At 33.5% G+C, this 22,197-nt stretch overlaps 1 protein-coding gene across 2 annotated transcripts in view; it reads left to right on the forward strand.

Annotated features, from left to right (window-relative positions):
- The first annotated feature begins 1,085 nt into the window (after positions 1–1,085).
- LOC125060353 (protein vestigial) overlaps positions 1,086–22,197 on the forward strand; it is a 40,117-nt gene continuing 19,005 nt past the window's right edge. The window contains exons 1-2 of one of the 2 annotated variants that reach the window (XM_047665227.1): positions 1,086–1,264; positions 16,986–17,223. In XM_047665227.1, coding sequence (XP_047521183.1) covers positions 17,116–17,223 — 108 coding nt within the window. In that variant the 5' untranslated portion in view covers positions 1,086–1,264; positions 16,986–17,115. The remainder of the gene's footprint in view (positions 1,265–16,985; positions 17,224–22,197) is intronic. The other variant, XM_047665226.1, reaches the window with a different exon arrangement.

The raw sequence follows: 22,197 nt of genomic DNA on the forward strand, positions 1-22,197 counted from the left end.
AACTAAAGTCCCAAACGCTCCCAAATATACCCCTATATAATATATAATAGATGTTTGCTTTATGGTAAAACATGTTAAATTACCTTTTTTAAAAATCATTAAAACTCAGATTTAGGTCGTGTAATAATAATAACCAAGTTGTTTAAAGGATGTATGGATATAATTTTTAAATAACTATTTTATAACTGTAAAGATATAATGTGTGGAAAGGAAATAAATTATCTAATTTATTTCTTCCTTTCCGTTCCTTTTTTATTTTAACGATCATACAGATAAAAACCATAGTAGGTAGTTAATCGTGGAAATTGTATCGTTTATCCTGAGTAGTCAACCATTTATGATAGGTCCTACCACGTCCTAGCTGCTGTAACCGAAGCATTTGATTGAAAAAGTCTATAATAAATCTGCGAGGTGACTTTCGTCCCATCAGTACTTGGCTGTTGTGGAGTCATACAGTTGTTTATTAATATGGATAAGCTATGGCCAAATAGGTAAGTAGAGCCTTTGGATACCAAACGGTATATAAATAAAAATAAATTTGTAGAATATAGATTAATTGATTTATTGTTAACTTATTCTGTTTTAATTGTAGTAATGTATTATTTATGTACATAATTACGATTGGAGTTATAAGTTATTAACACTGCTAATAAAATTATCATTCCTATAGTAATGAATAATCTAGTTTTTGTAAGCCTCCTAGATATTAATCTGATAATAATATATATTTAGGCAGAAAAGTAAATATGTTAATTTTTTGTACAGTTAGGTACCTACCTACGAATAAAAAAAAATATTAGTGTAGGTTTATACTTTTGAGCCTCTGAAGTTTAGTTAATTATTTAACGAAAAACCACCAATAAAGATTAAAATCACAATCATCTTCCGTTGACGATACATTTAGTAGAGGCAAATGTCCAATTATTATCTGTCATCAAACTCCGTCCGATAGCGCGGCAAAAAGCTGCGATATTATCGCGAGGGGAGCGGCTTAGGGTCGAGGGGGGTCGGAGGCGTGTTCCAGAGATGGGCGGGGCCGGCCAATGCGCGCGATTGAAAGCCGTCGTCAGTAACGCGCGGCGCGCCGCTTTGAACGCATTCTTTGCGTCGTATGCTCCGTGCTTAGCGATCCGATTCTGCGCGAAGTGACCCCTGACCGGTGACCCAGTGAAGTGATTGTGACAGTGAAGTGACCTATGACTAAGTGATTTACTTGACTTTTAAGGTAACGGATTGTTTATTAAGTGTGGATTTTAATTTTAAGGTACGGCAACCGCCTGTATGATGCTAATTAGCAATGGCATCGGAAATACTCTTCTATGCTAAGTAGTAGGATTTACTTCCGCAATTAACGGATGTTAATAGGAGTTAAACAGAGGTTTATACTTCCTTTTACTTGTTAAATAGGCTGCTTATTTACCTAATTGGTTGTTATTCTTTTTATATATTAGTTATATGAAAAGGAATTAAGTTTGTCGTATGTCAGATTAATTCGATTCATAACGGTTAATTAAAATAATTAGAATTACAGTTTGTTGTCTGGTTCAAATACAGCTCTGTCATATCATTAACTTAACAAATTTTACAACTTATGATTAAAGAACAGTTTTGTTTTTTGTATGCTTTCTTTACTTAGATAATTTTTAAATTAAGTATTCTTACTTCTCTTCTTCAGATTTAGGTCCTAATTGTGTAAGTTATCAAAGTTATTATCTAATTCAAAAAGTTCCTAATATTTAAGTAACTAACACAGAGAAACTTATAAACATTAGCGAAACATCGAAGATTCTATCGCAATGAATGATAACTTGCCGAATACATAAATCAACTCCTATCGGATTCTTATCGGAATTATATGAGCAGGTATCGACTTAACGACTTTGAGCTAAACGAATAAAATAAAAGGGTCATTTAAAGAACTTAAAACGGCCAACTTAAAAAGCTTAGACCGTTAAACTACCTAAATACAAAGTTCTTATCGATTTTGAATTAAAACCGGACTTCTATGACTTCTCGAAATTCTTTTCGTGACTTGAAATCAAAGGTTTTAGCAGGGATACATCAATTGATTACTTTCGTAAATAGTATCTAAAATAAAATGACCGTATTTGTAACGGCAGCATAAAAACGTTTCGTTTCAATAACTTGTAAATAATACAAGTCGCCGGCTCCGGAGAATAAAATGATAAATGCAAAATCACAACTTTACAGGAAAATTAAAAAACCGTTTTAGTAAGATTACTTCTTTTGGGTCCTAGGTAGGAACTTGGGAGTTAGTTTAAATGATAGCTAATTTTTAGTGTTATCTCTATACTCAGTTGAAATTTTAAAATATTCCACTGAACTTGAGATATTTAGGAAATAAAACATTAGACTAAATTTAATAATAACATGTGTTGCTAACATGCACTTATAATTTTTTCTCAATTAAACTTCATTCATACGAATATTGTAATATAGTCCTGTCATGCTATTCTACGATATACGAACTCTCCAGAAATATCGATAATCTAATATTATCTTCTTATTCGCGTTATTATTCACATAATGAATTTACGATATGAGTAAATTAGACGTATTTAAATTAAACTACTTAATTATAATCAACTGTTATTTATTTTGGGACCAACATTTAAAGCCAACAAAGATGATGACAAAAATAATACTTTTCAAGAAAACAAAACATAACCAAACAAACATAACATAAAGTCACTCTCAAATAAATCAGTCTATAATCAATCTATCTATCTCCATACTCAAATCTTCATAATTCAGTGGCATCTTCGAGTAAACATTCAAAATCACAAAACTAATTAATTTCTATCCAAAAGTATATTATAATTTAAAAAAAGTCTTATTATTAGTTGCTCAATATTTTAAAAAAATTAGTCTTCATCAGCACAGTTATCAGTTGGTGCTTCTGCCTCATCATTAAATTTAAGAGATTCATAGGAACCATGATAGTAGCTTGGTATGTCATTTGTTTTACAAAGACTTATGAGATCAGAATGTAGGGCTTTACGTATTGGCAGAGTCTCCGTGTATACAATTTTTAATTCAGGACTGTCATTAAATATTGGGTGTATTGGAAGCATGTCTGTGTCACTCCGTTTGGATCTACGTTGGCGTTCCACGTTGAGCTTAGAATACTCAGCGTCAAAATCATATTTAAACCGCAAGATGAATGGTTCTCAACTGGTTACATTGATTTCCATTATTTTAGACCACTTTATTTTCTTACCTTCATCATCTTTACCCCAGTGTTTGTCCTCGAGTAATTCTTTTAATAATCTAATCTTAAGAAACTATTCTTACTAACTCACTAATCAATCAATGGACTGTATTTGTCTGATGAATAAAATTATTATTATTATGTCGTAGAAATCACTTTGTAACATTTCTTTAATAATGTATTTCTCGCCATTTACTTTGGCACAGGGTAATTATTGCGTACATTTGATCTGGAGTATACACAACTTGGTTTTTCAGCTTACGTTCTACGTATAGTAGAATGCATCGAATCGCCCTCACTCTGGCCATGACCAGTCGGTGCCGTATGAACTGTCTGATTTGATATACACAAAGTGCTTGCAAAAAAGGCCCTACATACTTCAACTTTCTGTTTCTGTAAATCAAAATAGTATTTGACTGTTTGGGTGCGATTATTCTTTCGATCTAACTTGATTCTTTTGACCTTCTCAACTGTTGCCATTGCCGCTCATGATCTCCTAATTTATAATACTGCTGCATAATGTCTTCTCTCTGGCTCAATGTAAATTTTTCTTCACATTTTCTTCACATAAGTGCGTTTGTCATAGACGCGGTAGGTATTATTTACTAGAATAATAAGATAAAAGCCGATATTGTGCGTAATTATGAAAAATATTTTGCTAAGGCAATGTTATCGTATATTGTTACATCCAAAAAAATCGTTGAATAAAATAATATCTTTTTCTAACTTTTTAAATAAACAAAAGAAAAATCTGAAAAAAAATGGTAAGATGTATTAGCACCTCAGGATCTCAATTTTGCAATAATAATAAAACTATGATAATAGCGGCTATCATTTTGTTCTCCGGAGCCGTCGAAGTTGTACGGATAGTTATGGTCGAGCTGTCAAAAATAAAATCACCGTTTTGACATATTTTTTTATGAAAGTTCATAGTTTAAAAGAAATATGACTGACTAGATATACTGTATCTAATCTAATACGTTCTTGACCTACGGTAGTCACACTTAGCGCTAAAGGGAAATAGTCTTAGCACGAACTATGTCTAAATTCATCACATACGATCATATTTGTAAGCATTCAGAAACGCTGGAAGTAAAATTGGGCTTAATTTCGCCTTGTGAAGGAAATTGGCGACTCATACACATTACATTATTTATTATGATTACGTTAAAAATTAGTTTATTGGTTTATAACCAAAAAAACTACTTTTGAAGTTGCAACTATTTTCTCCGTAGTTATACACTTTCAAATTCAGCATGGAGTTTCAGCATATGTTTTTGCAATGCATTATTATTATCTGGATTTCATCATCATCATCAGCCTCTTTATTTGATCCATTTCTGGACATAGGCCTCCTCCATTTTCTTCCAGTACGCCATGCACTGGCTCTGTATCCACTGGGAATCAACCTCCTTGTCGATATCGTCAGTTCACCTGGTCGGCCAGATTAGTAAAAAAGATTAGTCTGTAATCAAGAAACCAAAAACAATAGAAACCAGTTTGCAAAGTTTGACAAGAACAATGTTTAATAATATATATGATTAACGAAACTTGGCTTGGCAACTTGGTCTCTGAATCTCAACCTGATTCTCCGAATATCACCTTACGAAAACAGACAATGAATCTCTTTGTCTATGTGAAAATTAAAGTAGTTTTTGGCTGGTAAAAAGTGTGACGGCACTGTTATTTGCAATTGGTTTAGCCCTAAAAGCAACATTTCTTGTAAAGGATAGCAAACTTTGATTTCAATTTAAAAAAAATATATTTTCTTAAATACATGCTATTATTTATATATGATGTTTTTATTCATAACTTACAGTATAGGTAGGTATTTGTCACAAACATCTAATGATTAAAGCATAAATATAAATAAAGACTAATGACTAAAGTTATGCTTTTTCTGTAAATTGTAAATTAAAAATAAAATAAATCAGTGGCGCTAAAACCTTTTTAGGGCTGGGCCTCAGATTTATGTACCTGTGTCATGATCATCAAACTAATAGGCAAGTAGGTGATCAGCTTGACACGCCGTCGACGTTTGGGTCTAAGACAAGCCGGTTTCCTCACGATGTTTTCCTTCACCGTTCGAGCGAATGTTAAATGCGCACATAGAAATAAAAGTCCATTAGTACACAGCCTGGGATTGAACCTACGACCTCAGGGATGAGAGAGGCACGCTTATGCAACTAGGCCAACGCTGCTAAATTGTAAATTAAACGTGAAAGAACATTATAAAAGTGTTTAAACGTAAAAATACAAACACAATTATCAAAAATAGTTTTAATATCTACACTTACTCAATACTTTCTGATAATTTAGAACAGATAAAGTCGATAGTGAAGTCTAACCATGCCTGGCCTTCCGACGGCAGGTATTGATTAATGTAAAACTATCAGACTTTTATAATAAAGTGATTAGACCTCTAATCTAAAACGTAAATCATACTTAAAATTTGTCTCAAGGACTGTTAAAACTTGTTTTCTTAATGAAACATGCTTATGACTGGATTTTTATTTAAGTCTAAGTGAAAAAGGACCTAATATTAGGTCCTTACATATGAAATTGCCGTTTGTATGGGAGGAACAAAAACTAGATTTTTTAAAATGGAATATATTTAATTAATCAAACTATGTACCGTTGCTATGCACTTTTGCCATCTAATAGATAGTTCATTGAGCCCTTTACTAAAAAAACCATTTGGACGCAAATCAAAAAATCTTTGAAGGCAGTTTCAACTGCCCCATCAGAGTTGAATGTTTTACCTTGCAAGAAGTAATCCAAATTTCGAAAAATTGGTTATCCATTGGGTTCGGGGATGTCTAATACATTCCAATTGAAGCTCCTCTAACTTGGTAGCAGTCGGTTGTGCAGTGTGTCGTCTAACGTTGTCGTGAAGCAGCTTTTCCATGGTTTGCAGCTGCTGACAATAGACATCGGCCGTAATCTCTAAAATCTAATCGTAATCTAAAAAAAAACTCCCTTTGTCGCTACTCCCCTCTTTGAAGACACTCTCCTTAAAGCCTCAGCTAGCATCGGAATACTGGGCGTTGACATATCGAATAACGTTCAGTTTCGCGGTCATCTGGAAGGAAAGGCTAAATTAGCCTCCAAAAAGCTTGGTGTGCTCAGCAAGGCGAGACGGTACTTCACTCCGGGCCACCGCTTGCAACTATATAAAGCTCAAATTCGGCCCCATATGGAGTACTGCTCTCACCTCTGGGCGGGAGCTCCCCAGTACCAGCTCCTTCCACTTGACCGTATTCAACGAAGAGCGGTTCGAATCGTCGACGACCAGTCACTTTCAGTGCGGCTTGATCCCTTGGCGTTGCGTAGAGATGTGGGATCTCTCTGCATCTTCTACCGCATTTACCATGGAGAGTGTTCAGAGGAGTTGTTCGGTCTAATACCTGCAGCTGAGTTTCATCATCGGACGTCAAGGCAAAATACAAAATACCATCCGTATCACCTCGACGTCCATCGTTCCACAACAGAGCGTTTTCTAAGGCAGTTTTTGCCGCGCACCACCACTATGTGGAACCAGCTGCCCACAGAAGTATTTCCGAACCAATTCGACTTAGGGTCCTTCAAGAAAAGAGCGTACCAATTCCTGAAAGGCCGGCAACGCACTTGCGAGCCTTCTGGCATTGTGAGTGTCCATGGGCGGCGGTATCACTTAACATCAGGTGAGCCTCCTGCCCGTTTGCCTCCTATTACATAAAAAAAAAAAAAAAAAAAAATCTTTAGGCCAGATTTAAGAAAGTTATAGAGAACGATCCCGATGAAAATGAAATGAATCATGGTTTCGAAAAACATGTTGTGTACAAACTTACTGTGGTAAACTGTTGTGCTAGCTAACGGATCTCAGATACAGTTACAAAGAAAAAAGTTTAATTTATACAATTAATGAATAATTAGTTAAATGTACGTAGATGTTAAAACACTCAGCGTATCACAGATTAATTAGCAGTTTAATAAACTTAACAATATATTTTCTTATTTTTTGTGGGCAGGAGACTCACCAGGTGTTAAGTGACACTGCCGCCTATACACATACTGTCAGATAGCTGGCTCCATTCCTAGCCTTTTAGGAATCCGTATCTCTTTTCCAGAAGGGTCCTAAATTGTGTAGGGTTCTCAGAACCTCGCAAAGGCCCCACAGAGTAGTTCAGGTGATGAATGATAACATCAAGTTGGTACTGGAATTTTGTATTTCATCAACGTCTGGTGATGGAATTCTTTGCAACAACAACCTCTTGAATTTTGTGAAAAAGTATGAATGTTTATGTTTTAAAAGACAGTGTAGTGTAACGAATTGCTAGATTCCGATGCTAGCCTATTATTGGGCTAGTGGCTTCAGCGGGCGACTCTCATTACTGAGTTCATAGGTTCGATCCCCGTCTGTGCACCAATGGACTTTTGTTCTATGTGCGCATTTGCTCGTTCGGAAAACATCGTGAGGAAACCGGCTTGCCTTAGACCCAAGAAGTCGACGGCGTGTGTCAGGTACAGGAGGCTGATCACCTACTTGCCTATTAGATTGATAAATGATCATGAAACAAATTCAGAAATATGAGGCCCAGACCTAAAAAGGATTGTAGTGCCTCTGATTCTTTTTAATACCTCTGTGTGCTAAATTCAATACGTTTTTTACGCTTAGTTGTAAGCCGCCCTTGACCGCAACGCTCATTACATAAACATCACTACAAATCCCGAAACATCACAATAAAATATATCTTAGACAATGCATTAAACCAAAACAATTGAGAAGTACCAAACAAAAGTTAATTATTTACCCTTTTCTCAGTTTTTTAATTTCTCCCAAGTCGTTTGCCGTACAAGTATAACCATATGTCAACTTGTTCGACCAGTTAAGTAAACTGCTTTAACTGTCCATTAGTTTTTAGGGTTCAGGAACCGAGAATTCTCTTAATCCTTCGTTTAAGACGATTTTAGATTTCATTATTCTATGTTGAGTCTTTTTAAATAAATAGTATTTGAAATGTAATAATTGTAGGTTGTACAATATCGCATATATCAAACTACCTTTTCTGTGTCACCTATACATCACCTTAGGAAGTATCTGAAAAATTGCTTCTAATTATTTAATTGTTTATAAGTTCTAAAACATTGTGTAGGTACCTACGTATAAAATTATACAATAAAATAAATTATGACATTATAAATTTTACACACATACACATCAATTATATTGGAACATAAGCGAGCTAGCAATGGAAAAAATAAAACAAGTAAACGCAAAATAAAAAAAATAACTAAACCAAAATAAATAAAATAATAACAAAAACTAAATGAAAACTTAACCCTCATTCAAAGCTTCTAAAAGCTTTACAACACATACAATTCAATTTTTATTATAGGTTTAATTATTATCACGAACAATAATTAAAGACGTCGATTTAATATATTTATTTTTGACTATAGCTTTATTAATGCTCGTACATACAACCTTGCGGCACTACTTCCATATATTACACAGTTAAAAGTAGCTAATTATATAAATAGTTAAAGGCAGAACCCTCACTGGCTGTGCAATACTGGTTATTCTTATTCGACTTTTTAAGGTCGTCCAGAAACCAGTTATTTTATAGAAAACATCGCAAAACGGAGCGTTTACTTGTAATTAATCTTAATAATTAAATCTAATTCTAAGTCTGCATCGTAAATCTTGGGTAGGACTTTACAAAAGTGCATTCGTTATGTAATTCGTAAATACAAAGTATTGTAGGATAAACTGTTCGCTAAAACTGAGCAAATAAATATGCTGTTTTGTTGGTTAATTGCTTAAACAAAAGACGATAAACAAATGAATGTTTGTGAATGTGACTTGTCAATTCGCTTCTGGTAAGTGCTTCCTAAAATAAATATTAATTTGTGTTATGTACTCTTTGATATATTTAAGTTAGCCGCCATTTTACAAATTCTAAATTGTAGTCATTGATTTGAATACAAGAGCGTATTTATTATGGTATTTACTCCCTTCCACACTTCTACTCTTCAGACTGTCATATCAAGTTTACTAAGTGGTAATTAAAGTATTCCTTAATAGGAAAAATGGTGGACCATTTTTATTTGCGTACGCACACATAACCGGTTATAGTAGATTAAGAAAAACAATAACTATAATATATAATAATAGACTTGTGAGAAGTCATATAGAGCATAATTCAGCGATTTGGGCTATATATGAAATTAAGTATAAGGTGATGTTGGAGCAGGTACAAATCAAATTTTTGAGGCACATCTATCTTAGGATGTACGGCGTGTACCCTTTTTACCCACTCATGTAACCGACCTTAATTATTCTTGGTTCTGTGGACTACAACGAGCTAAGACTACGCCGATAATTCGCGCTTGTGATGTACTTCATAAAATTGTTACATGGCAAGGACAGTAATTCGGCAGTACTTCAGTACCTTAGCTTCAATGTACCTGATGGGTATGTCAGAAAGCGACATCGTCCGCCGTTACTTCATGTGCCCACAGCTAGGACTAACCTTCTGAAAAGGGCACATATGATTCGGTGTATTAATTTAGTTAACGAATTACAAAGGTTAACGGCTCTTTTTCATTTTCCTAATTAATTTCGTATGTTTGCTTTTTTTTTGTTTCGTCTGTAAATTTTATTCACTTATTGTACACTCTTTTCAATTTAGGGTCGTCTGTTAGGGCAGGAGTGTTTTTATAAATAATTTAATATATATTTTGTATTTCTGATATAAGGCTATAAATAATTAAATAAATATTAAAATATTGCCATTTTTGTACATCACATAAAATGTTCTGTGTAATATTTGACAATTCCATCTGAATTATACTTTTTCTCTCTCTTTCTATTTTTATTTCTTTAAGTTATTTATAATGGTTGTGAAAAGTTAAGGTCTAAATACTCTCCCTCATTAAAAAATCTACGTCAAACGTAAACGTAAAATCTACGTCTACGACCGGTAGGTCGGTAAATCGGTAGATTTCTTCACGATTTGTTTTCCACCGTACGAGCGAATATTATAGAGAAAAGTGTTTTGGACGACTTCAAGTATGAGAGACTACACCAACATTGCTCTCACTATTATTTTCCATGGCAGCTTTTTTATGGGTAACATGTTTGTTATGTGATACTATCTCGGTAAACGTTTATATTAAAGAGAAAGTTTTCGATGATCGTTCAATTACATTTCCACAAAATCAGAATGGAGGCGCTGTTGCAACATATGAAAACTTTGTTAAGTGTAAAAAAACATTCACTTACGAAAATAACAAATAGCATGTCACAGGCACATAATATTTATCTACAATCGATGTTCATTCGTAGATAATTTTTTAAATTGCATTTTGCGTTTGAGCACTTTGTTGATTGCTTTAAATTGGCAATCTCAATTCAATTTTTTCGCCCCATTTATGATATAGGACTTACTTGACTTTTCCATTTTGTTTTATTATTTCTGTTTATTTATACTTTTTCCTTAATAGGAAAAATGGTGGACCATTTTTATTTGCGTACGCACACATAACCGGTTATAGTAGATTAAGAAAAACAATAACTATAATATATAATAATAGACTTGTGAGAAGTCATATAGAGCATAATTCAGCGATTTGGGCTATATATGAAATTAAGTATAAGGTGATGTTGGAGCAGGTACAAATCAAATTTTTGAGGCACATCTATCTTAGGATGTACGGCGTGTACCCTTTTTACCCACTCATGTAACCGACCTTAATTATTCTTGGTTCTGTGGACTACAACGAGCTAAGACTACGCCGATAATTCGCGCTTGTGATGTACTTCATAAAATTGTTACATGGCAAGGACAGTAATTCGGCAGTACTTCAGTACCTTAGCTTCAATGTACCTGATGGGTATGTCAGAAAGCGACATCGTCCGCCGTTACTTCATGTGCCCACAGCTAGGACTAACCTTCTGAAAAGGGCACATATGATTCGGTGTATTAATTTAGTTAACGAATTACAAAGGTTAACGGCTCTTTTTCATTTTCCTAATTAATTTCGTATGTTTGCTTTTTTTTTGTTTCGTCTGTAAATTTTATTCACTTATTGTACACTCTTTTCAATTTAGGGTCGTCTGTTAGGGCAGGAGTGTTTTTATAAATAATTTAATATATATTTTGTATTTCTGATATAAGGCTATAAATAATTAAATAAATATTAAAATATTGCCATTTTTGTACATCACATAAAATGTTCTGTGTAATATTTGACAATTCCATCTGAATTATACTTTTTCTCTCTCTTTCTATTTTTATTTCTTTAAGTTATTTATAATGGTTGTGAAAAGTTAAGGTCTAAATACTCTCCCTCATTAAAAAATCTACGTCAAACGTAAACGTAAAATCTACGTCTACGACCGGTAGGTCGGTAAATCGGTAGATTTCTTCACGATTTGTTTTCCACCGTACGAGCGAATATTATAGAGAAAAGTGTTTTGGACGACTTCAAGTATGAGAGACTACACCAACATTGCTCTCACTATTATTTTCCATGGCAGCTTTTTTATGGGTAACATGTTTGTTATGTGATACTATCTCGGTAAACGTTTATATTAAAGAGAAAGTTTTCGATGATCGTTCAATTACATTTCCACAAAATCAGAATGGAGGCGCTGTTGCAACATATGAAAACTTTGTTAAGTGTAAAAAAACATTCACTTACGAAAATAACAAATAGCATGTCACAGGCACATAATATTTATCTACAATCGATGTTCATTCGTAGATAATTTTTTAAATTGCATTTTGCGTTTGAGCACTTTGTTGATTGCTTTAAATTGGCAATCTCAATTCAATTTTTTCGCCCCATTTATGATATAGGACTTACTTGACTTTTCCATTTTGTTTTATTATTTCTGTTTATTTATACTTTTTCCTTAATAGGAAAAATGGTGGACCATTTTTATTTGCGTACGCACACATAACCGGTTATAGTAGATTAAGAAAAACAATAACTATAATATATAATAATAGACTTGTGAGAAGTCATATAGAGCATAATTCAGCGATTTGGGCTATATATGAAATTAAGTATAAGGTGATGTTGGAGCAGGTACAAATCAAATTTTTGAGGCACATCTATCTTAGGATGTACGGCGTGTACCCTTTTTACCCACTCATGTAACCGACCTTAATTATTCTTGGTTCTGTGGACTACAACGAGCTAAGACTACGCCGATAATTCGCGCTTGTGATGTACTTCATAAAATTGTTACATGGCAAGGACAGTAATTCGGCAGTACTTCAGTACCTTAGCTTCAATGTACCTGATGGGTATGTCAGAAAGCGACATCGTCCGCCGTTACTTCATGTGCCCACAGCTAGGACTAACCTTCTGAAAAGGGCACATATGATTCGGTGTATTAATTTAGTTAACGAATTACAAAGGTTAACGGCTCTTTTTCATTTTCCTAATTAATTTCGTATGTTTGCTTTTTTTTTGTTTCGTCTGTAAATTTTATTCACTTATTGTACACTCTTTTCAATTTAGGGTCGTCTGTTAGGGCAGGAGTGTTTTTATAAATAATTTAATATATATTTTGTATTTCTGATATAAGGCTATAAATAATTAAATAAATATTAAAATATTGCCATTTTTGTACATCACATAAAATGTTCTGTGTAATATTTGACAATTCCATCTGAATTATACTTTTTCTCTCTCTTTCTATTTTTATTTCTTTAAGTTATTTATAATGGTTGTGAAAAGTTAAGGTCTAAATACTCTCCCTCATTAAAAAATCTACGTCAAACGTAAACGTAAAATCTACGTCTACGACCGGTAGGTCGGTAAATCGGTAGATTTCTTCACGATTTGTTTTCCACCGTACGAGCGAATATTATAGAGAAAAGTGTTTTGGACGACTTCAAGTATGAGAGACTACACCAACATTGCTCTCACTATTATTTTCCATGGCAGCTTTTTTATGGGTAACATGTTTGTTATGTGATACTATCTCGGTAAACGTTTATATTAAAGAGAAAGTTTTCGATGATCGTTCAATTACATTTCCACAAAATCAGAATGGAGGCGCTGTTGCAACATATGAAAACTTTGTTAAGTGTAAAAAAACATTCACTTACGAAAATAACAAATAGCATGTCACAGGCACATAATATTTATCTACAATCGATGTTCATTCGTAGATAATTTTTTAAATTGCATTTTGCGTTTGAGCACTTTGTTGATTGCTTTAAATTGGCAATCTCAATTCAATTTTTTCGCCCCATTTATGATATAGGACTTACTTGACTTTTCCATTTTGTTTTATTATTTCTGTTTATTTATACTTTTTCCTTAATAGGAAAAATGGTGGACCATTTTTATTTGCGTACGCACACATAACCGGTTATAGTAGATTAAGAAAAACAATAACTATAATATATAATAATAGACTTGTGAGAAGTCATATAGAGCATAATTCAGCGATTTGGGCTATATATGAAATTAAGTATAAGGTGATGTTGGAGCAGGTACAAATCAAATTTTTGAGGCACATCTATCTTAGGATGTACGGCGTGTACCCTTTTTACCCACTCATGTAACCGACCTTAATTATTCTTGGTTCTGTGGACTACAACGAGCTAAGACTACGCCGATAATTCGCGCTTGTGATGTACTTCATAAAATTGTTACATGGCAAGGACAGTAATTCGGCAGTACTTCAGTACCTTAGCTTCAATGTACCTGATGGGTATGTCAGAAAGCGACATCGTCCGCCGTTACTTCATGTGCCCACAGCTAGGACTAACCTTCTGAAAAGGGCACATATGATTCGGTGTATTAATTTAGTTAACGAATTACAAAGGTTAACGGCTCTTTTTCATTTTCCTAATTAATTTCGTATGTTTGCTTTTTTTTTGTTTCGTCTGTAAATTTTATTCACTTATTGTACACTCTTTTCAATTTAGGGTCGTCTGTTAGGGCAGGAGTGTTTTTATAAATAATTTAATATATATTTTGTATTTCTGATATAAGGCTATAAATAATTAAATAAATATTAAAATATTGCCATTTTTGTACATCACATAAAATGTTCTGTGTAATATTTGACAATTCCATCTGAATTATACTTTTTCTCTCTCTTTCTATTTTTATTTCTTTAAGTTATTTATAATGGTTGTGAAAAGTTAAGGTCTAAATACTCTCCCTCATTAAAAAATCTACGTCAAACGTAAACGTAAAATCTACGTCTACGACCGGTAGGTCGGTAAATCGGTAGATTTCTTCACGATTTGTTTTCCACCGTACGAGCGAATATTATAGAGAAAAGTGTTTTGGACGACTTCAAGTATGAGAGACTACACCAACATTGCTCTCACTATTATTTTCCATGGCAGCTTTTTTATGGGTAACATGTTTGTTATGTGATACTATCTCGGTAAACGTTTATATTAAAGAGAAAGTTTTCGATGATCGTTCAATTACATTTCCACAAAATCAGAATGGAGGCGCTGTTGCAACATATGAAAACTTTGTTAAGTGTAAAAAAACATTCACTTACGAAAATAACAAATAGCATGTCACAGGCACATAATATTTATCTACAATCGATGTTCATTCGTAGATAATTTTTTAAATTGCATTTTGCGTTTGAGCACTTTGTTGATTGCTTTAAATTGGCAATCTCAATTCAATTTTTTCGCCCCATTTATGATATAGGACTTACTTGACTTTTCCATTTTGTTTTATTATTTCTGTTTATTTATACTTTTTAAAAAATTTGCTAACGCTCGGCACACTGATACAATGGTATCTAAACGAACCACAATATATAATTTTTAATGTGATAAGCACTTATAGGCAAACATAACATATAGGAAGAGATAATACAAAAATTAAACCAAACAATTAAAATTAGAAAAACTAAACGAAAATCGATTTTTTAATGTGAGGAGAGCAACTATGGATATCCAGACCTAGCTCGTTTATCGGAATGCTCAATCTAGACATCGGTGAGATTTGACCAAAAGGCGTTCTTCGGAAAGGAGGTACAAATGGAATGATGCCTGAGGTATCTAGATGGTACACGAAATCGTAATTTTGATAAAAGGTTGGGGCAATCAAGCTGATTCTTAACTATCTTAAATGCAAACGATACATCAATTTATTTTCTACGATTCACCAATGACAACACCTTAATATGTGCTAGACTGGTTTCGTATGATGGCAACTTTTTTTTCGAGGTGCCACTGGAAAAATGTGATGATGCGAATAATAAATTGTATAGGCATGGAAGAGTATATGCCGAACTATTTAAATAATAAATTATTTAAATTACTACTACACAATACTAAAAAGTAATGATTACTTTTATATATTACTAGCTGGCCTGGCGAACATCGTATCTACCGCCTAACAGTCGATTCTTTATTTTTTTTAAATACTTATTCTGCTATTCGGGATACCGGTCTAGATAGTAAGATAAAAAAAAGAAAGTTGATAATACAACAAATACATTATGTCAAAAAATAAAAATTTACCTTCCCGGAACCCCTCCACTAACACTTGAACTATATGATATGGTATTAAAGTTCAAATTGCCTTTAAATATTATTACGAATATTTTGTATGGGAATATAGAAAAGTGTTGTTTTTATACTTTTTCACTAGATTTTTTAAATTTTTCTCTCCGTAAGAACCATCCTCGTACTTCAAGGAATATTATAAAAAAGAATCAGACAAATCGGTCAAGCCGTTTTCATGTTATGTCGTGACAACGGAAAAGGGGTTTCATTTTTATATATCGACGTAGGAAAGCATATTTGCTGTAAGTAGACATATTGCAATTGTTCACCAGAGCCAAAAAAACTTAATTAATTTCGGAAAAAAATTAATAGTGTCGAACCTATCCATGATATTGCTACCATTTTTGAAACATATATTTATTTAACTGCCAGTCACCATTTGCAATGTAAACTTTTTATCCAAAGTTACTATAACTACGTGTTTGGCTAGTTACAGCAAACCGTTTTTTAAATCACAAACCTTTTAAACGCTGTAACTAAGGAAGAAAAATGTACGCGCGGAAATATTATCAATTTACAGGCGGTAAATATGCTGTATGCAGTACATTTATGTATTTGGGTACTTTCAATTGCAATTCAAGATGTAAGATTAGTTTATAATTATGATTAGATCTAGAAATGCAGTGGGTCATTTGGTAATGTAATGTTTGCTTGAAATAAAGAGTCGTAAATGGTAAAAAAAAAACTGCTGTAAGTAAACGAATGTAAAAATCACACGCCGCAGAAATGCTGTAAGTAGCGTTAAGTTTTTAAATGGGAAGAAGTAAGTATGTGTAAAGAAAAAAATGCAGTTTTTCTTTTGCTGTAAGTACAAATTGTCTAAAATGACTGGATTTTGGTCTACATACAGCATTTAATCTTGCTAAAAAAAATATAAGTACGGGCGTTTTCAACGGCGCATGTAATTTTTTTTTCATCGTAGAGGCACAGGACCCAGGACATTCGATGCGGTTTTTTTTTCTGATTCTAATGGCAGTAAAAAGTCACTTTAGGTATTTTGTCTACTTACAGCAAATATGCTTTCCTACGTCGATATATATATCATTAAATAAAAAGCTATGTCATACTTCTGGGCTTTCAGTGACTAAGTGGGAACACAGACCATTTGACATAAAACTGGTTTCTACGTTCTCACCACCAAATCAACAAATAGAGCTTTTATATTGACTTGCTTCCCTAACCATATGTTTATCTTCCAGATAAGCGTACGCGCCAGAGCGCGTTGCGCCAACACAGGGGCACGGTCATTGTGTGTGGGGCACGAGCTATTAGCGGGCACGGTCAGTTGGGTGCGGGTAGTGGGGGCATGGGGCGCGCGGCGCGGGCGGGATGGCGGTGAGCTGCCCCGAGGTGATGTACGGCGCGTACTACCCCTACTTGTACGGCCGCGGCGCCGCCAGATCATTCCACCACGCGCCGCACTTTCAGTACGATCGGGTCAGTATTCACTTTTACTAATAGATTATAATTAGTTTTATAGTAAAATAAGTTAGAATTTATTATGAAAAAAAACATGTGTGTGTACTACTTATGTACACGCGTTAGAAGTTATAGGTACTTCTTTGGGGTAACAATATAAAAATCTTTTCAACATTTTTACACAACACGACACTGACAATAGAAAAAGGTATTTAATACATTGAAAGTTTTGTTATAACGCATTATCTACTTAAATAAAGTTTATTTAAATCTCACAAAAATTCTACATAATTAAAGAAAGGCCATTTTTTATTTTAAAATGTTGACTATTCTAACTTCAGGGTGTCGGGTTTTTGTGACGTTGTGCGCGCGCATAATTTACTCTCATCAATTTTCCCTAACGCGACAAAAGAAGTATAACTTCAAAAAGCCTCTGGAACTGTTATTACATTCATTATGCAACGATTTCGTGCATTTTTGCAACAGATACACACAGAAAATAATTAAAAACAAACGAAAAGCAGTATTATTCTAAACGTAATTTAAACCATATTATAATCGTTAATATGCAAAACCATTTTTATTTACTAGACAACGTGGTGTAACTAGATAACTTCCGCTAAGTACCGAAGCATTGTTCATGTATCAATAATTTGTAAGTCTTGTAAGACAAAACGCTCATATTAGTCATGTTAGCGCGTAAAGAATTCGCGATTTACATACTCATTTGCATACAAGTATCGAATATAGATATCAAGTATGTAGTACTTACAAATACTTAAATGAGATTTTTAGGTAACGCAACAGTTGTTACTGTCTATTTAACTGATTTCAATTATATATTATACAAATTAAATATTCAGACATAAACTATATTTTGTAGACTTCACGTTGAATAAGACAAATTGGTTGCTATTTTGTTAGAATTAATTTAGACATATTTAATTTCCTGACTGTTATTTAATTTTTTGTCAGAAACTGACGGATGTTCCGGTTGATTTCATAAAAAATACACCTTTTTAATTTTTAATCGGTATGATAACAACGGTATGAAACAAACAGAACCCCTGTTTGTTTCTACAAATGAGTAAAATCTTTCTTCACGGTATATTTGTAACATGTGAAAATTTGATTTTATTTTTTTCCACTTTTATTAAATACTTTATAAAAGGAAATACATTTTCACGTTTTAATTTCATTTCTCTGTCTTTGGTGTTTGCTTGAATGAAATTTATAAAATCATATATTTATTAATAGGAAGTCACTATTCAGTATCATCTGAAAATTCAAAAATCATTTATTCACGTAGGTAACACAATGTACACTTGTGATTCGTCATTAAATAAATAGGTCCTTAAAGGTCCTTAAAGGCACTAAATTCTGGAATTCAATTCAATTTAAAGTCTTTGATACTATGAAAGTGAAAACAGAGTAAAGTGGGTCGCACCTTTATGCCTAGACTATAAAGATAAGCTCATTAGCTGTGATACCTGATACCGAGATTCACAGATAACCGCCACCTGTTACGTTATAGGTTTTACTAAAAACTAATAAAATTATAAAGTCTTTTCCCGGTTTAAAAATTAACATTTAAATAATGTTATATAATATTCTGTATTAGTACTGCCTACGTTTTTATTTGCTACTACTGTATATATTAATAGCTGAAGTATGCAGCTTCCCATTTATATGATAAATTTATGACACTGATGGATCACAAATTCACTTTAAAAGGGACAGAAAATATCCATCCATCTTTGTCTTCTGTGTCGAACCACGATCAGCCCTGCGATTCTGTAACACACTTTTCGAACTCACACAGCGGTTTTCGCATCGGCGGTCGCTCTCAAATCAGTCGTGAAGCAGTCATTTTATGATTTGGCATTCCGAAAAGATGGGAGCTTGTAGTTTATTGTTTATTAGAATGCCAAATCATAAAATGACTGCTTCACGACTGATTTGAGAGCGACCGCCGATGCGAAAAAACCGCTGTGTGAGTTCGAAAAGTGAGTTACAGAATCGCAGGGCAGTTTCTCCAAGTTCTCATCGCCTTTGCGCATTGTATGTCCGAAATAAGAAACAAATAGGTGTCGGCATATAGTAGCCAGGCGAGTCCCGATGTGGAGTAGGGTCTGGATCGATGTATTGGTGCTTTTTGCAGTAATCGGTATTTTTAGTATACGTTTCCAGCCCCACATCTCAAAGGCATCGATCCTTTCCATTTTATTTTGAAATGTTATGTATATAAAATTAATTCTGCATCCGAACATGACGCATTCGTGACAGACATGGTAAGATTGGCTAAAGCCTGCAAGCAGTTGTTATTCTTGAATACCTAAGGTATTAATTAACACAATTTATGTTCCTACTAATTAGTGAATTCATTTACTTTTATTTAACATACAATTATTTTGCCTTGTTTTAAATTTTGTAGTTTATGAAAGGTAACAACAATTTTTTAAACCTCGGATCATCTACAATATTTTGTTCCCCTTGTTTCTAAACTTACCTACTCTATATTGAAGCCTCGACTTGTTAAAGCTAACGGGGAATATCCTTCAAAGGAGTATTAAGAATATCCTAAATTACCTGCATCATGAGCACACCCTCACAGCAGAGTCGAATCTGGTATTAGTTATTACGTATTTAATAATTCTTATTGATATTTTCCTTTCGTAAATATCTGAACCTTTTTGAATATATGTATAATGTATTCCGTCTTTAGCTATACGTTTAGTTTAATTGGTTTTTTGTTGTATATCATTTATGTTAGCTGTAGGATTACGAAATAAATAAATAAAATCTACTAAACTAATTGAATAATGGCTGTAAAATGTATATATGTATGTATATTCAATATAAACACGAATGCTACTGGAATTAACCAGCTTACCAATGTTATTACCACTACAAGTATTCACTAATACCAAACCTGGCAATAAAACAGTAATTATTAATTTATTTCGTAATCCTACAGCTAACATAAATTATATATAACAACAAACAGTTACACTGAAAATATATCCAGAGATGGAATACATAATACATTTAACTACAAAAAGGTTCAAAAATTTACAAAAGCAAACAAACAAATTTAAATTATTCAATACAATTAACTAAATGGTACCTAATTTGGCTGTGTTGTGTGATGGTGTAAAAGTGAGGGTAAGTACGTGAAGGTGTGTATGTGGGGTATGCTCATATTGGAGGTGATTGTACACTATGGATATTCTTAAAACTTATTTTAAGCATATTCCGCGATAGCTTAAACAACTCAAGGCTTAAATATTGGTCGTTATTCTGGGACTTATACCAGCTTTAAAATATAATAAATCAGTGGCTCTACAATATTTGAGGTCTTGGCCTCAGATTTCTGTATATGTTTCAAGATCATTTGTCAATCTCATAGACATACGCAATCGACATTTTGGGTCTAAGGCAAGTCGGTTTCCTTACATGTTTTCGTTCACCGTTTGAGCGAATGTTAAATGCACACATAGAAAGAAAGTCCATTGGATCCAGCCCGGATCGAACCTACGACCTCAAGTATGAGAGTCGCACACCGGAACTCCTAGCCCAACACTGCTCTTATACTAGCTTTACCCCAGATAATTTGCGCTTTTTAATTTGCTATAACATAAATCAACTCTTAAAGCATACGATTTATGTAAGTACTTAATTAACGATATTTTATTCGTTGTGTAATTCCCGCATTAGGGCACTGTCGCATTACATCTGCAATAATTAAAAAGGCCTTGACATTAGAACGGTAAGGTTCGCCTGAGAAAATATTACTCTATATTAATATTGTATGAAGAGCCCTTAGGGCTGCGGTTAGGTTATAAATTGTAAAATGCTCGTTCTGTTTTTATTTTCCCACTTTTCTTTAATAAAAGAGTGTACCAATTCATAATAGGCTGGGAACGCACTTGCGAGCCTTCTGTGAGTGTCCATGGGCATCACAAAACATCAGATAAGCCTGCTGCCCATATGCCTGTTGCCATAACCACACGATGGAGGGATCTATTCAATTGTGATTGGTCATCAGCATCTTTACTCCAATTTTCTCACGCAAGATGATGCGTCACGTGGGTTTGACCAATCACAGTCGTTGTCTGTAGTAATAATAATTTAATAGTCATTATTATCGATCGTGGAATTAATTTTTAGATCTAGCAACATTGATAAATCAAATAACAGTTTAGACTGATTTGACTTTGATGTTATTAAATTATAATGACAATGGCAGCTGACATAAACGCCGTTATTACAGACTATCAAAGAGTCTGTTAATGTGTAATCTAGTAATATTGACAAATCGAATAAACCACAAACAATAACGGATATGAACTGTCAGGACTTTCACGTTTATATCCGTTTAAAAAGAGTGAAGGAGAGTTTATTGCCAGTTCTTCTCTTCAGTTCTACGCCCTTGATTTGAGAACTGGCAGTAGGTAAATGTAATATTACGTATAGAAGCATTTAATATGTATTTTCTTTTTTGACGTTCATAAGTGTACATTGTGTTACCTAAATGAATTAATGATTGATTGATTTGATTTGATAATTTACCAGCTCTGTGACATATTGGCAGCTGACACCAGCGCCATTGCTCTGACATATTATATTTTCAAATCTCGAATAATCCTCTAAATATGTTTTAAATCCAAGTTTATAATTTTCCCATTGAACTACTACTTTCCCACTTATACTACATAAGTAAATCAATGGTCAACCCTATAGACCAGAGCAATACAAGTGATTGAGGAAATAATTGATGTGAACATTAGTATTGATATATCACGATTTCTTGTTATAGTTTTTCCTATGTTATGTAATATAAGTCTTTTCCTTCTTTAATCGAAACATTTATGAACAGGTATGTTATAAATATATGCATACAGTAAACTACAATTTACTGTAATAATTCACCCAGTGGCACTAAAACCGTTTTCTTTTTAGGATTTCTGTATGTTTGTGTATTTGTTTTTT

The sequence above is a fragment of the Pieris napi genome, chromosome 21, assembly GCF_905475465.1.
Source record: "Pieris napi chromosome 21, ilPieNapi1.2, whole genome shotgun sequence".
NCBI classification, from domain to species: domain Eukaryota; kingdom Metazoa; phylum Arthropoda; class Insecta; order Lepidoptera; family Pieridae; genus Pieris; species Pieris napi.